Source organism: Drosophila biarmipes, chromosome X (assembly GCF_025231255.1).
Source record: "Drosophila biarmipes strain raj3 chromosome X, RU_DBia_V1.1, whole genome shotgun sequence".
Taxonomy (NCBI): Eukaryota; Metazoa; Arthropoda; class Insecta; order Diptera; family Drosophilidae; genus Drosophila; species Drosophila biarmipes.
The window spans coordinates 25,899,740-25,916,008 of NC_066611.1; the positions used below are offsets into that span (position 1 = coordinate 25,899,740).

Here is a 16,269-nt window from a genome sequence, read left to right on the forward strand (position 1 = left end):
ACTTTAACACTTACATAACTAGGGTTCAACAGGAAATAGGTCCCCTCTCTTTCTTTTTCAATACAAGAGGTCGGCCAAAGGAAAATAGTCTCATCTCTTTCTTTTTCGCCGAACTTTTGGTCGGTATTCGAAATATTGCATCTCGATGTCGATAAAGTAATACTTTTGTAAAAAGGTTAACGCAAAAGAAAGTACGTGAAACACGCGTACAAACTTCATTTTGAAACTATTTTTTAAGCCGCTTAAAGATGATTTGATTGACACAGAATTTCTTGTAAGTAATTTTCAAAAAGCTGTTCATTTTCGAAATCAGAAAAGGGCTGGAGCATTTTAAGTGTGGAAGCGGCGTGAAAGCTTTTTCGGAGCCATTCGAAATCAAGTGGTGTGACCATTCGCTGCGCGTTTTCGACGCGGTTCGGTAGCGCTTTTCGGTCCATTAACAGCGATGTTAAGGCTCGGCGGCTGTAACAGTGACAGAGCAGCGGCAGAGAATGCCTTAACATTTCTGTTGAGCGGAGAGCGGGCAAATTCTAAATCCGCCTGTGTGACCGTCCGCCCAGCGCCGCGAAACCCTGAAAATAACACCATCCCTGGTCCGTCTCTTCGCGTTTTCTCAAATGCGGGCGGCGGTTTTCTCAGCCTCGCTCGGTACTATTCGATTCATTCGAAATTTTCCTCCTCGCGCTGCGGTGGTACGAGCTCTGCCTCGCGCGGATTAAAGTGTAACCAAGGCATTTGGCGCGTGAAAGTGATTGAACTGAGGATTGTTTTGCCGGCGTTCTGGCGTAAGGTACGCGCCCCCCACCCCTCCCCTCCCTCCACACACCTTTGCGAGTGACGCGCGCACCCAGTGAACTAACGGTGAACGCAGAACGCAGCGAGTGTGCAATTTATTAATATAAATAGCGCGTAATTCAACACACACAGCTACAGTGCTCGTTGTTGCTTTTTGTTTTTGCAAGTGTAGAACAAGAGAATCTCGTTGGAAATTGAATGGAGTGCGCGAGGGAGACGGCGCTACTGGCTGATCAGCTGAAGGTGAACCAGTTGCTGTTCTTGCTTGCCGTGCTTTCCGTGCTTCAAGTGCAACCCTTCTGTGACGTCACAGCGCCCGTTCTGGCGATCAGATGACTCAGGTGCACTGAGAAAAGTGGGATCGCAGTCGGGTCGCCCGAGAAGTGTAGCGAGTAACTTGGCTTTGCACTGCCCTGATACGGCGCCCGTTCACTGTGTAACTTCTTGTTATCACTTTCAGTGCTGTGCATGACTCAATCCCCCCTTTAAGCCCTGACGTCATCTCGAAAGGCCCGCAAAGCTAGTGACTGTAGCTCACAGAATGCCAAGAACAGCCAGCAAACGGCAAACAGCAAACAGCAATCAGCGAACGGAGCGAGTATCGATGTCCGCGCTATCGCGCTGTCGGCTGATAGCGGGACATGCCCAACTCCCCTGGCCACCCACTCCCTGATAAGATAAGAAAGCGCTCCTCCCCCGCGTGCTTCGCATTCTTTTCGCCGAGATATTTCTGCGCTGTGCATCAATCAGAGCTTTGTGAAGAGTGGCTAACACGTCTGTTCTTACAGAGCAGTGGAGTACGAATTGGGCAAGTAGAAGCGACCGAAGGGAAACCGGCGCCAGTCCAGTGGCAAATAACACCGATTCTCCGAGGTGGATCTGGCAACAGGTGAGTCCGTGCCCAATGGCAGTGTCTCCGGGCGGGAGTCCGGGTGGGAGTCCGGGAGGGTGGGGCTACGTCTGCTGTACTTCTCCCTTGCCGGGGCCTGATGGGGCTACTTGTAAGCCCTAAGGCTCGGATTGTGCTTTGCTCCGCCACCTTTGGTGATTTCATTGCCCGACTAGATACTGTTTGGCAGCAAATGAGCCACAAACTAGTTGGAGTTACTAGCTTGTGATATGCCAATTTGAGTGACAACTCTCGGGCCCAGAAATATTCCCAACAACCTGATGTCTAATCTGAATTCGTGCACTGCCACTGGGTTCGGGGGCACTCGTATCGTACTTGAATGTCAATTTGGCAATTCGGGCAGCAAGGCTAAGTGGGAATAACGACGCTGACCTCCAGGGAGCACTTTGATAGCACAGCTTGCGCTCCCTACAATGTCCGGGGCTTATCCGAATCCGTTTCCGCTTTGTTTCTGCTTCGCACGTACTCGACCGACCTGCATTCCCCCTGCCTCTTCTGAGCTCCGTGCGTCCGCCGCTCCGGTCGGTGGAAATTCGAACGGTTTTTACGAGGCCAAAACATTTGGCTAACAAATTGTATACAACGCGAGAGGCGTCCGAAAGTGATCTCATTCTCGTTCGGCTGCGCGGGTTGCTCAGTGTGCTTGCTTAGCACAGTTTTCCTTTTCCAGTTTATGGGGGCATATTGTTGCACGTTTCGGGAGATTTGAAATTTTGAAAACAGATTGGACTCGGCAAATTTGAGTTCCCTCCCTCCACATCTAATTCCTCTGAACCTGAGTTATTTGCGTTGAATAGTTTAGTTTCAACATATTTCAGAAAAGGTTTCGTATTCATCACAATAACTTGACAAACAACTAATAATTAATACTAATAATACTATTGATTTCAGTCAACTATATCTTGTAGAAAAGAAAAGTTATATCTTTGGTCTTTTTGACATATATGCAACCTCCTACGCCCGGAAATAACATTTTTTAATTGTTCTAAACTTGATTTTATCATTTTGTCATAGAACGATCGGAAAACTGGTGGGGAAATTACATGAATCGAATTATGGCTTCGGTGTTTTTACACATTATCTCATAGTATTGGGAATATCATTTTTCTGTTTTATATTTTTATGAATTTGAAACTGGATTTAATACAAATCGGAGGACTCTTGCATACAGCAGTCAAAGAAACGAAACGGTCGGAGAAGTAACGAAATATTCTGTTTAATATATATCAGAAGCCAGCAATAATCCCTAGAATTTACCATGGTGTAACGCTGAATATCTCTTATGCTGCAAGGGCATCTTGTCTATAGAACGCTCTATTACGGGGAAAAATAAGAACTTACTGTTCTTTGCTTTCGCGAGTTCGCCAGGAATGCAATTACCATTTCAGACACCTCGTTTTCGTGGGGAATAATTGTCGGCCGAGGCGAGACCATCTGCTCCGCCTCCATTGCCCGTTCGATATGTTCGCTGGCCGGTGTGCGGTTCATTCAACTCGGAAGCCTCTTCTCGTCCGGCTCCGCGTTAAAAATAATTCCCGCTGTTTCTTGTTTTGATTTCAGTTCCTCTGTGATTTTTCCCGATGCCGGGCTACTTTTTGCAGGGATGAAACGGGGCGTGAGACGGGCGTGCAACTGGTGTAAGTGATACGAGGTTGTCGGGGGACGCCGGGAAGTCGACCTCATTTCAGTTTGCCGATAACCAAGTGCCATTCGAGATGAGTCGCGAATTTCACCCGGCTTCTGTGCGTTTGGCGGCCCATTTGAAAGTGGCTTGGTAACACTAGAGCGGAGTGGACGGGCCTGGCTTTGCGGCTGGCTGTCAGTGCGCTAATGAGTTGAAGGCTCTGCTCGACCTAGCACATGTTATTGAGTTGAAAGTCAAATATTCTCCAAAGGCTTAAGTTTGAAGACTGTCTGAATCGGTTATGCCGGCTTCAAGTGCTATTGTGCTGGGTATCCCCTAGCAGTATCGCATCCGCTTCTCCAATCATTAACTGCTATGTGGGTCACCGATGACGCCTCTAATCGGCGCTCCTTCAACCACCCCACTGGCACACTGAGAAACCCTGCCCCAAAAGCGAGGAAAAGCCGAAGGGGTTCTCCCAATCGCAAAGGGGTGGAAAGGGGCCCTTCGGCGTTCGCACACTGCACTCTCGATGTGTGTTCCGGCCGTGTGCTCGGCCATATTGCCACAAGTCGCCCCAATTTGCGGAGCACCCAAACCACCACCGCGGACTGCCATTGGGGAGGGTGCTGCTCTGAACTCTGCCTCGCTAATTCCCGGAATATTGCCGGCTATTGAGCAACCAAAGGAAAGCCGACTTCTCTTGGTCTTCACTTATGGCTGCACTTCGGGTACGTCGATGGCTGGGGCTGTGGCTCGAAACTAAAGGTCCACCTGACGCACTCTATAACTGCCTGTTTTCCAAGCCACTAGGCCATCGCTATGCTTTTGTTGGCCCTTATACTGTGATCTGTGAGTGCTTCATAGTGGAATAAGGTAGAGCTAAGCAGAAACTTGGTTATCTCGAAGAACTTATCTGGGTTCACAGTTCCGACATGTCTACTTTACCCATAAACTTACCATCATTAAGTGTTTCTATAATACTGACCACACTCGGCGCATGTTTTGTAGGGTATCTGCAGGTCGGACGTACTCTAAAAGTGTTTGTTCCGTGCAGCAGGGCAATAAAGAGCAGGAAATGGGAGTTCAGGGGGCGGGCACTGGTCATTTGAGGGCAGGGAGAGAAGTGGAACCCACGCACTGCGTCAATTATTGATCCGCGGCCAGCTGATCAAGTGATCCGATCATGGAATCCACCAGAGTAGAGGCGGACGGGGACATGGCGCACAGACGATGTCGACACCCGTGCCCCAGAACCTACAACATTGCATCGAGCGAATCTGGAGGGAGAGCACTGTTTTCCGTCGCCCACACGAGAGACTCAATAAATGGGGTTTGCGAGCCATCTGACGAAGACAAATAAATCTCGCATCCGAGTATAAATATTTCTCCAATTGCGCAAGATTGGGCAGTGAGTCACTGGGTGATTAGGAAACCAGACGAACCGACGACGGGAGGCCGTGGATTTGGCGGTTCTGCGCAGAACATAGAAAAACATGCGAGGCACCGCAGATATAACAAGTTTGGGGGCAGAGGAAAGATACAAACTGGAGAGCTCAAGCAGTTGTGATACTGATGACTCTCGGGATCCCTCCCGAGCTTGGATTGTTCGCTTCGAAGGTCAGCTCCCGACTGTGCGATTTGTTTGCCGATTTAAATAATCACAAATGCCTCAGATATTGCGCCACAGGCCATAAAGCCGTCACTCTGAAATACTATGTCGAAAAAGGGCTGACGTCACCGCCTATTTGGGTGCCTCGAAGAGATGCCACCGCAAAACCAAACGAACTCAATTAACCGAAATGGAAAAACAATTTCAGCCGCCAAGCGTTATTCAGATATGCAAATTCTATTGGCAGCTAAAGTTCAGGGCGAGAATAAATAATCAGATGCGCTGGAGGTTCCAGTTTAATATAACATTGGTTTTGGTTTTGTCAGATAGGTTTTCTGGAGGAAAATGCGTTAGTAGAACATCTACCGGCCCCAGATTTTTATCGAATTTAAAGATAGAAATAGATACGGAGAAGACAAAAGCATCACATACTAGCCTTATTTTGAAATAAAATGGTTTGGCTCTTGAAAGAAACTACTCGAAAATAAAAGCCCACAAGGACTGATAGAACAGTTTCTTGTTTTCCCAAATAAATTGGCCAATTCTTCAGCCCCAAGTGCTCGAGGAGCCTCCTTCAAAATTTGGCTACGAGAATTCCATGTGGTCTTATAAGCAACCGAAAGCGATGCGCCGCCAGAACTCGAGGCGTTCTGAGGGGCGGGGTGAGAAACGATTTCCGAACAGCCTTGACCCGAAACGAGATTGTGAAACTGTCCAGAAGCGCTGCTGGCCGGGGACCATTCGGGTATATTTAGAGCTCGATGGGGCAAGATGCACGCACTGCAGCGCACTGCTCAGTCGGACAGAGGTGGTGGGACGGTGGATGGCCCCACGGAGGAGCCTTCCCTGGTGGAGCGAAGCAAACGCGGCCGTCAACTAGGCGCTGAATCAACGAGGTTCGATCGCACGCTTCTCCGCCGTGAGTCACCGCATAGTTGTCACCGCTGGGTCGCATCGGCTCGGAAACTTTGACTTCGAGTCACGTTCGCCCTAGGCTAATTGCGAAGGGGAAAATTAACTGAAATTACGCGGTAATTAGCGGCTGTGCCCCTGTGGATACGCCGAATAGACGTCGATGCCTTGCCTTCGGTCCGGCAAACAGTGAGACGAACCTGTTTTCGATAGGAGAGGCTGGGGAACTCCTTGGCCAAACAACAGCGGAGCCCACGCAGGAGGGGAACAGGAAGCCGCTGGCACAGAAGTGTCTACATATGATGTTTTCTGCGTGGGCCTCCCGCAACCCACTTTCGGGCTGAGTGTGCCGCACTCGAATGGCACACTGAGAACAAACTTGGCGATGCATTCGATGAAAACATGGGACTTTGGGGACTGCCTGAGCATTGCAATGGAACAGCAGATTACCGTCTCATTTGACTGGAAATCGCTGGCCACTGACACTTACTCTAAAATGACAGTTTCATCTCGACAGCCAAGAAATGAACTTCCTTCTGATATTTATATCCGTATGGGGAAAACCCACTAGAACGGGCGCTGGAAAATTGGTTTGGCCTGGGTTGAGGGGGACTCTGCTGACGGAAGTTGCAGCTGGATCCCTCCTCCTAAGCGTGTGGTTCTCGTCCAGCCAAATATGAAATTTGGTTTGGCTTGTGTGTGTCTGGGCATGGCACCGCGCGCCAAGTCCGCAGTACACACGACACGTGACTGGAGCTCCGTCGAGCGTAAAGGGTTTTCGCCGGGGCAAGCCCTTTGCCCCTCCGGGAGTTACGCATCGCCAGGCACTGGTGATAGGAATTTCCATTCCAGACGGCCCCGAGGATCGGCGAACTGTAAAACAACGAAAATACTGCCCGGCGGAAGTGAAGAAATGCACTCGCAGAGGGAGTGCCTCGGGCGGGACTGTACCTTTTTTGGTGCACTTTATCTTCGCATGTCTGAGCATGTTTTTGTTTTAATTGAAATTGCAGACGGCAATAATTTCCGGCCGTGAAATTCGAGTGGTGCACCCTTCGGCGCACGAAGTCCAGAGAGGGAGGAAGCGCTTTAATCTAATTAAGCGAGTGGGATGAACGGATAATGCCTCATACTCGAGTGTGTGGGGGCCCAAGGTTCAGTATTCGCTCTGCCACTTGATGCCAATGGTTATCTGAATACCATTGGACATGTACTAAAACTAAAAATATGCTTTTATTTATGTTTATATTACACGGGGTGGTCTGACTTGACTAATGTCATTGCTTTGGAACTAACTTTTGCTACTGCGTGTGCCTGGTGCTTGGATTCCTCCCTCACCAGCCGAGAAGTGTAGTTTCCACCTAATGAGTTTGGCCGCCCCAATGTTCTTCTGGGGACCTGGAACTCCAAGGACAGGCATTTGAGAAATGTAAATTTTGTTTCCTCTGCATTTCCCGCCTTCGTTCGTCCTTCCACCAGCCCGGTTCGTTCGCCTCTCCCTTCCCTTGGGGCTTGCGTTTTTTGTTTGTCCTATGCAAATTAGGCGGCAGGTCAGCCCGGAGGCACACCATTTTCCGGCCTTCCTCACCCATTTCCCAGCAGTTTTCCGTCTCTTTCACTTCTCCCAGGGCGAGTTCAAAAACCTTTTGCGGCTGCTTGGTGACATTTGGCCGGAAGTTGGCTTTTGCCTCTAATTGCAGGGGTGGCAGGTGGCTGGCCCAAGCGACAACCCCCTGCACCAAAGCCCCCGTTGGGACCCCTTTTGGTAGTCATGCACTCGGCGTTACCAAGTTCCTATTGATTTTCTTAGTCGCTCTGTTTTGGTTGCTTTTATTGTTGGTTCGTAGGCCCGAATCCAAGTCACTGGGTCGCGGAGGTTGGCAAAGGGTGGATTTATGACACCAATTATTTATGAATTCTAAATCTGTTTGGCCCCTTGCCAGACAGACAGTGAAAGCAGCCCGAAATCGGAGGGCGTCAAGGGGAACAGGTAACACTTGATACGACCGAGGGGAGCGGAAACTTGGACATGCGAGTCGGAGGCTAAAAATAGGGGCCACAGTGAGGAGTCTTCGAAAGTGCAGAGCAATGGGTTCTTAAAATGTTTAATTTACCTATAACGAAACTATGAGTAAACTCTGAAAAGTAGCAGCAATTTCTAAGCCAAAAAACAGGCGAGTAAGAAAATGACTAAAACATTAAGTAAAATACTACACGTTTGACTATAATTTTTCTGCGTTGCAACCAATATTTGTTGTAGTTTTTAATGTAAAACCCATCTGTGATTGGAAGAGTTTCAGCACAAATCCCCAGAACTCATTATTTTGACTTATTTATATATAAATTATATTTACCTTAAAACATTTTTGGGTGGCACAAAGTACTAAGCTCGATCTTAACTAGCACGTTTCACTGTCACCCAGTCGCTAATGACAGTCAGCCGACTTTTGCTTTTCTTTCGGCAGCAACAGCAAGTTTGGGCTCAAGGACGTCGCCGGAGCAGCGGAATCGTATCGGATCGAAGGAGCAGGGAGCAAGGAGCACACCATGTCGGAGCGCAGGAGTCACATACAGATGGCGCCGCCACCGCCGCCCCCCAAGCCAAACAAATCGCAGCCAGCCAATGGAAATGGAAGTGGAAATGGCAACGGCAACGGCAACGGCAACGGCACAGGCAACGGAGTCCTGCCGAATGGCAATAAAAACTATGGCAAAATTGTCGCAGGCCCAGACCAGGAGCACGGCCAGCTGGCTCAGAACTCGGGCGGCGTTCAGAGGAGCCAGTCGCCACCGCGCACAGAACAGGTCGTGATGACGCCCCGCGGAAAGACGGCCAACAGTACGGTGATCCTCATCGAGCGCAAGCTGGTCGACGAGATCAACGACCGCGTCCATGTGGCCGGCGGCGACCACACGGGCATCATCATAAACAAGGACACGGTCGCCGGCCAGAAGAGCGCCAGCAAGGCGGCCGCCCTGTCGCTGGAGTTCCGGGTCTTCCTGGTCAGCGCCAACACGGGCAAGCACTCGCAGGAGTCGCGCACGCTGAGGTTCTGGTTCCGCGACTGGCTGACCAACGACGAGAAGCAGGCCCACATCGCCCAGGACTTCTTCAAGGAGCTGGTCAGTCCGCAGGACTTTCCGAGAGGTGGGTTTGCATTGTGCTAGCATCAGTTTATTACACGTTTTTGAAGGGTTCTAAAGGTAGGCTACAATATATTTTAAATGAGAGCATTTTGAAGTATACCCTTGGGCGCCTTTTAAAGTGCTTTCAAATCTATGTTAACTTTATTTCTTTATAAACAAATTTAACACCCACTAATTATTATATTGTATTGTAAAAACCTAGAATCTCAAGAAAACATTTCCACATTTATAAACGCTAAAAAATATATATTATTTAACCGGTTTTTGGTTTTTTTTTAAGTTTCGAGTTTATGTCTTAAAATGTAAGACAATGTTTGAATGTGTATTGATTCCTGTTAAAAAGCTTTAATTTCTTTTGTTTTCGTTTTACCCTGTAGACTATGTGGGATTCATCAAGAAGATAATGAAGCTGCTGCAGCACGGATACTCGGAGATCCAGTCCATCGAGATTGAGCTGCGCATCCTGGAGGAGACCTCGGCACCGCCTTCACGACCACGTGAGTACCGTCCAATGCTATTTATAGGAAAGCGTAGAAAAGGAACTTGATATGAGCAAAAACATCAACTGGAATTGCTCAAGAAGGCGTTCCAAAAGAATGCAATCATACATTTTACGCTGGGATCTCGGTATAAATTTTTGATTGCATACTTTTAGACACCTTGATTGGGGGTTTCAATATCAAGTTCCGAGCCTAACTTGCCTCTCCGCGTATAATCTTCTGACTTCTCATCTGAACCGAACGACTCCATCTATTCTCTGGGCTGTGCGGGTGGCTGTTTGGCGATCAGCCCGGGATGGGTACATCATCTACTGCTACGGCGACTGCAACCGGAAGTTCGAGGAGGCGCTGATGGCGCAGCGGAAGACAGGTGACGGCGACAACTTGATGAAGGCCATTTGGCTGGACATGTACACCGAGCAGCTGAGCGCCCGGCGGAAGTGAAGTGCTCCCAGTGCTCCCCAACTAATCATCTAATCCGCTCAATGAACTCCGTTTTGTATCCGCTTCGTTGCACCTCTCCTCCCTCCTTCCTCCGCCTTGTTTTTGCTCTTGATCGTTTTGTTTTTCGTTTGTTCTTCCTTCGTACTAATGCACGCACTAAAAACTCACCAAATATGCAATCATTATGTGCATAAAAAGTGTTGTGCACTCCACAGAAATAAAAAACAGAAATGTAATAAAGCGAATTAAAATAAATGCCCTGCAAACTGTTGAGGTTTTTAGGTGGCTTTGTGTGCTAGCAAAGCACTCTTCGTGAGGGCTTGCCAAACTGTAGGCATTCCGAGAGGTAGAGGATGTATCTTTTGGCCTCCTGTTGACAAGCGAATGGCCCTCCAACTGTTCCTTCTATTCAATGTTCAAATAAACACTGAACTAGCCATGAAGATTGTCGTTTTGATAACGCTTCGCATACAATAAGCGTTGATTGAAGGCAGGGAAATCGGAAATCAGAAATTGGATGCTACAGTTTCCAATATAAATGTACCCTTATTCATAGGTTGACCATTCAACCTGCCGCTTCCATTGGTGCTTACTATTTACCTGCAAGCAAACCATTGACAAAACAATTTGGGTCGTCAAAAACTCTTGCTCGAAACGCAAAAGATAACATGCAAAGTGAAGCAACCCAATAAATGATATGTAGGTTTGGCCTTTCACTACGCTTGTTGCTCCAAACTTTAGTTGGAACCTGCTCCTCCACCCGCCGCCTTCGGTACTTTCAAAGCCCCAACCCGAGGCACTCAAACCCCCCAGTTGTGCTAAAGTGCAGTCTACACCTCAAGTGTCCAATTTGTCTGCCGTCTGCCATTAAAATCTAAAATCCGCTGCTTGAGCACTTAATTGACCGCCCTGCCAGCCGACGTCTGCGTATGTGTGTGTTTTCCTTACTAACAGACACCGCCTAACCAGCCACGCCCACCGCTCAGAGTAGATGTCGTTGCTCGCTAACTGAAATCCTGGCTAAGTGAATAACCATTTGAAAAGGGGACTCCCAGTCATGTGCTTTAATCGTGTGCTTCCCCCTCTTCTCCCGCAGTTTCCCTCGAGGAATCCCAGTTCGAGTCTCCGCCGTTGACCCAGGAGAAGGTGCTGGAGCTCATAGAGCAGGCATACCCCAATCCCGTTTCCCCCGAGGATCTGGCCAAGTGAGTAGTTGACCAAAGTGATGAAACAAGGGAAAGTTATAGACCTAGGGTCTACCCTTTAAACAATGGGTCTTCTAAAATAATAGAATATTTATCATATTAAGGTTTTGATTTCTTTGAATTACCAATATACTATACTCCTTTTAACGGTGTTCCATATAGTGTTTAAGCTTAGCACTACTTTTGTGTGCACTGCAAAGGGCAGGGGTGCAAGTGTCTATTCGATCAAGTATAAAGTGAATAATTGTCTATATCTACCAAGGCATCACTAGAATGGACTCCTATGACTCTAAAATGTTTTCCCATTTCGCAGGGACTACGGCTGGAGGGAGCAGGATGTCCTGCTGGTGATCAAGTCGCTGCAGGAGCGCGGTTTGATAAAGTCGATGGAGTACAACGCATACACCCGCATCCACCACGAGGACAAGGAGATCAAGGTAGTCAAGCAGATGCCCACGATCGCCTCCAGCAAACAGCCCACCATCGCCATCATCACGGCGCAGTACTGCGAGAAGCTGGCCGTGGACGCGATGCTCGAGAACAAGGAGACATTCGTCCGATACACCACCGTCGGTAGGTTTAGTTCGATAACGAACAGCAGGATCGCACGATTACCCGTTGCCAATATCGATTGGCGTTGGCGTTGGCGTTGGAACGCGACTCGTCGACTTCTCCCCAACTCGTACTAATCGAACTCTTGCCTAACCATCTTTTCTCTGTTTCTCTCTCTCCCCGTCTGTTCCCTAACCTCGACTGCGGTGGCCAAAAATCACGAAAATTCCGCCATTGCGAATGAATTTGCATACAATTTGTTGATTGTTTGCTTGCCTGCAATATAAAAACATTTCACCCGCCCCTGAATCCAAAACCAACCCATGTAACAGATACCGATCCCAATCTAACGAACTCACTCAGAAAGTCCAAAAAGAAACGAAGATTCGGTAAGCCAAATTTCCAGAATCCACATCAAAACTCAGAAGCACTCTTAAGTCAAGGTCAAGTTCATAGGTTTCGAGGCGTATGGTACTGTACCCCTATAAAATACTGTCTATAAAATGTTAAATAACTTTATATTAAGACCAAGTGCATATATTAATGTATTACCCAAGTCATCAAGTAGTGCGAGTACTGTGAACACGCGTTTCCCAACTACCGAGTGTGCCCTGTGCTCGAATGACTTGCCATAAACTTGGGTAGAAATTATGAACTTGGCCCGGAACAGTTTGATTTGTTGTCATTTTCGTGTCCTTTTTGTGTGTTGTGTCGTCGGTTTTTGGTTTCATTGTATTTGGTTGTTGTTAAGGTAAAGGATTGTCCTAGGATACATGCCCTTATATTGTACATACATGCAACTTCACTATCAGACGGATTGGCTCCGTCACGCACCTGGTGAAATGGTTAACCATCAATATACATATCTCAGTATCCTGTGTTTACCACAAAAGAATCGGGATGAGCGGTCATTTTACAGTTCTTTGACAATATTATTTTAACTTTCTAGAATGCCAAAGCTTGGAAATCAATTTATTAAATACATTTTATTCATTATACCCGTTACCCGTAGATTAAAAGGGCATACTAGATTCGTCAGAAAGTATGTAACCGGGAAAATGAAGCGTTTCCGACCCCATAAAGTATATATATTCTTGATCGGGATCACTAGCCGAGTCGATCTAGCCATGTCCGTCTGTCTGTCTGTCCGTATGAACGCTGAGATCTCGGAAACTATAGGAGCTAGAACAGGCAGACTTGGCATGCAGATACCTGGGCTTCCTGCGCAGCGCAGCGCGGTGCCACGCCCACTCTAACGCCCACAAACCGCAAAACTATGGTGGCCACAGCTGTCATGTTAGATTTTTTTTTTGTTGAAATGTATTTGTCGGAGTGAAATCTTTCGATTGACAGAAAAAAATGTTTGGCTCGCCCACTCTAACGCCCCCAAAGGGATAAAACGCTTAAAACTGTCTGCCGCATAACAAATACCGAAGTAGCCGGTAGGTTACGCTTTGCAATACTTATTTGCAGCCATATACTTCGATTTTTATTTTGCTTCCTCAAGCTGAGAAACGGGTATCTGAGAGTCGAGGCACTCGACTATAGCGTTCTTCCTTGTTAACTTTATATTTGCTGGATACTTTTTATGTATGACCTGATCTTCATCTCCTTTCTTTTCATTACTGGTGCATATTATTGTCCCGAGCGTGAGTCAACGACTGCCCGAAACCCCGCTGACCATGAGTTCCTCTATTCCGCAGGCGAATCGAACGTTTATACCCTGGGCAACATCGGGGCGCACAGGATTGTGAGCACCAAGCTCCCGTCGGTGGGCAGCAACCGAGAGGCGATGACGGCGACAGGCAACACCACCACCCGCCTGTTGGGCACATTCCAAAAGGTCGACTTCGTTTTCATCGTGGGCGTGGCCGGGGGCGTGCCCCACTACACGGACTACAAGAAGCACGTCCGGCTGGGCGACGTGGTCATCTCGTACGTGGACAAGCAGCGGGCGCTGATCAGCAGCAGGTGAGGCACTGGAGGGCTCCGTATTTGGTAACCCACAGTTATGTACCCCAATCGTGTGCCCAAACAGCCAGGAGAAGCCGTATGTGTACTTGTACAAGAGCGGCGACGACGTGAAGACCTACTTCCCGGTGAACGACTCGCTTCAGCAGATCGCCGAGAGCCTGCAGGCCAACATGCAGGTGAAGAGGCCCTGGGAGGACTACCTGAGCCAGGCCCAGCAGGCGCTGGCCCACAAGACGGAGGCGGACTTCAACCGGCCGGACGCGCGGACGGACAAGCTGTTCATGAACATCGGCAACAACGAGGTCATCGAGGTGGCCCATCCCATTGCCGCCGACGAGGTGGACGGGGTCAATCGCCTGCGCCTCCACCTGGGACCCATCGGCTCCGGCAGGGATCTGGTGAGGAGCGACGAGCTGCGCACCCAGTTCGCTAGGAAGTACGGCCTCCTGGCTACGGACGTGGAGATGAGCAGTGTGCTCGACAGCATCATCGGCAACTGCCGGGAGAGCTTCATTCTGGTGAAGGGCATCGCCGACTACAAGGACGGCACATCCACCCGCAAGTGGCAGAACTTCGCAGCCATCTCGGCGGCGTCGGTGGTCAAGTCGGTTATCTGCGGCATGGACGCGCCCACGAACGTCTAGGAGGCGGGGTTTCGAATCCCCGGGCGCCTCCATTCCCTATCCCCTCCTCGCAATCCTAGCATTTGATTCGACTTTCGTGTCCATCCCGCAAAGTCGTGTCTTTTTTTCTGGAACTGGGGACCGGGCCCAAAATGAGCATAGATTGCATCTTAATAATGTATGTTCACGTAATATTGTATTAAATGATTTCTTGTTATTTATTTTGTTATAACTTTTGTACTACAACCAATCTAATTTACACAAACACTTGACGTATATAAACACCTATATACAGCAGAAAATAAATATCGCAAGTAAGCTTGCAAAAACTATGAAAAACAAGTGTGTATGTTGGCTATCATTGTGCGAAATAAGGGCGGAATAAAGAAGGGCATGCCTGGCTCAGATCGTAATAAAATTCACATACGACTGGCCTGCAAACTGGAACACCTATGAATCATACTAGTTGTGAGCGTTATTGGTTACATTTGCATAGGTGCGTTTCTGAATTTTTGAATATAAATTTCTCTCAAAATGTTTCCTACTGTTCAGCGCTGGAGACAGACGTAAAAAGTTATAGCATACATCTATGCGTTTTCGGTACCTAAAATAAATAAAATATTCTTGAAAAATATATCTGCACCGGCGAATTACGGCTGATTTCTTGATCTCTGACACCAGGCCAACATAATCCGTGCAAAGTGGTTGCTGGACGTAACATTTTCTTACTGGAACGGAACCGTTAGCTTAGTACAGGCAAACTAGAGATGGGCGACGGCTTGGTCGCCAACAAACCGCTTACATATTTGAAAGCGCCACACCACTAATAAAGTCTTCGAGAATTATCGTTGGCCACTTACTAACGTTCCTGTTCGCCTGGTGCTTGAAATCTAAAAATCACTCATTTTCTTCAACGTATTGAAGGGCTTCGATAAATTTTTTCAGCCAAAGTGCTGCATTTATGACTCTCCGACACCAGGCGAACAGAAAACATAGCAAGTGGCAGCTGGTAGCAATAAGCTAACTTAAACAGCTGTTTCTTTTCCAAGATGGCGGCCCTTCCATATTTCCCCTCTCCCAAATGACCAATAGCAAGCGATCTCCATGGGAAAGAACCGTTGGTTAAGAGCAAAGCGCAGACGAGAGATGCGCAAGCAAGTCGGTGTCACGATTTCGTCACGAGCTTGTCGCAGTCTAGTCACGACAGGCACGGCACTAAAATGAAACCGCAGGCATTTGCTTGGACCGTGACAAAGGGAAGCAATCACTAGAGCATCTCTAACAAGCTTAGAATAAACTGATCAGCTGATCGTTTCGACACCTGCTAAAAGTTTATGTTCGCCTGGTGTCTGAAATTAAGAATTAAGAAGTTTGCCTCCACAAATCGAAGGGCTTCGCAACAATTTTTCAGTCGAAATGCTTGGTGTCTCAGTCTCAGGCACCAGGCGAACAGAAAACATAGCAGGTGGCAGCTGGTAGCAATAAGCTAACTTAAACAGCTGTTTTTTCCAAGATGGCGGTCCTTCCATATTTCCCCTCAAAACCGTTACTTGAAAACAACGCGCAGACTATGGATGAGCAACCACAAGCGTGCGTCTCTCAGACACCAGGCGAACAGAAAACATAGCAGGTGGCAGCTGGTAGCTATAAGCTAACTTAAACAGCTGTTTTTTCCAAGATGGCGGTCCTTCCATATTTCCCCTCTCCCTTATGACCAATAGAATCACTGTGAAAGGGAACCGTTGGTTAAGAACAATGCGCAGACGAGAGATGCGCAAGCATAGCAGTTTCAGGAGCTCGTCACGAGTTTTTCACGATCTAGTCACGATAAGCACGAAATAATAACGTAACCCCATGAATTTGCTTAGACCGTGACAAAAGAAAGCAATTACAAGGGCATCTCCAATAAGCTTAGATAAAACTAATCAGTTGATCGCTTCGACACCTGCTAAACGCTTATGTTCGCCTGGT

The 16,269-nt window shown here is 48.0% G+C and overlaps 1 protein-coding gene across 6 annotated transcripts; it reads left to right on the plus strand.

The window, feature by feature from the left end:
• Nucleotides 1-625: 625 nt before the first annotated feature.
• LOC108024208 (uncharacterized) lies at nucleotides 626-14,640 on the plus strand. 6 transcript variants are annotated; one of them, XM_050888232.1, is made up of 10 exons: nucleotides 626-790; nucleotides 1,584-1,684; nucleotides 8,294-9,001; nucleotides 9,378-9,497; nucleotides 9,790-9,870; nucleotides 11,041-11,149; nucleotides 11,463-11,722; nucleotides 12,034-12,090; nucleotides 13,405-13,672; nucleotides 13,740-14,640. In XM_050888232.1, exons 3-10 carry the CDS (start codon nucleotides 8,401-8,403, stop codon nucleotides 14,317-14,319), a joined length of 2,076 nt encoding a protein of 691 aa, XP_050744189.1. In that variant the 5' UTR covers nucleotides 626-790; nucleotides 1,584-1,684; nucleotides 8,294-8,400; the 3' UTR covers nucleotides 14,320-14,640. The 6 variants fall into 6 exon arrangements, with proteins under 6 accessions (XP_050744189.1, XP_016949550.2, XP_043948889.1 ...); XM_017094061.3 differs by having other exon boundaries at nucleotides 8,319-9,001; XM_044092954.2 differs by lacking the exon at nucleotides 12,034-12,090 and having other exon boundaries at nucleotides 8,319-9,001.
• The last annotated feature ends 1,629 nt before the right edge of the window (nucleotides 14,641-16,269 follow it).

Coding starts and splice junctions, on each gene's coding strand:
- LOC108024208 (XM_050888232.1), top strand. CDS start 8,401: ATGTCGGAGCGCAGGAGTCACATACAGATGGCGCCGCCACCGCCGCCC. Junction 12,091..13,404: donor CAAAAAGAAACGAAGATTCG/GTAAGCCAAATT, acceptor TCTATTCCGCAG/GCGAATCGAACGTTTATACC. Junction 13,673..13,739: donor CGGGCGCTGATCAGCAGCAG/GTGAGGCACTGG, acceptor GTGCCCAAACAG/CCAGGAGAAGCCGTATGTGT.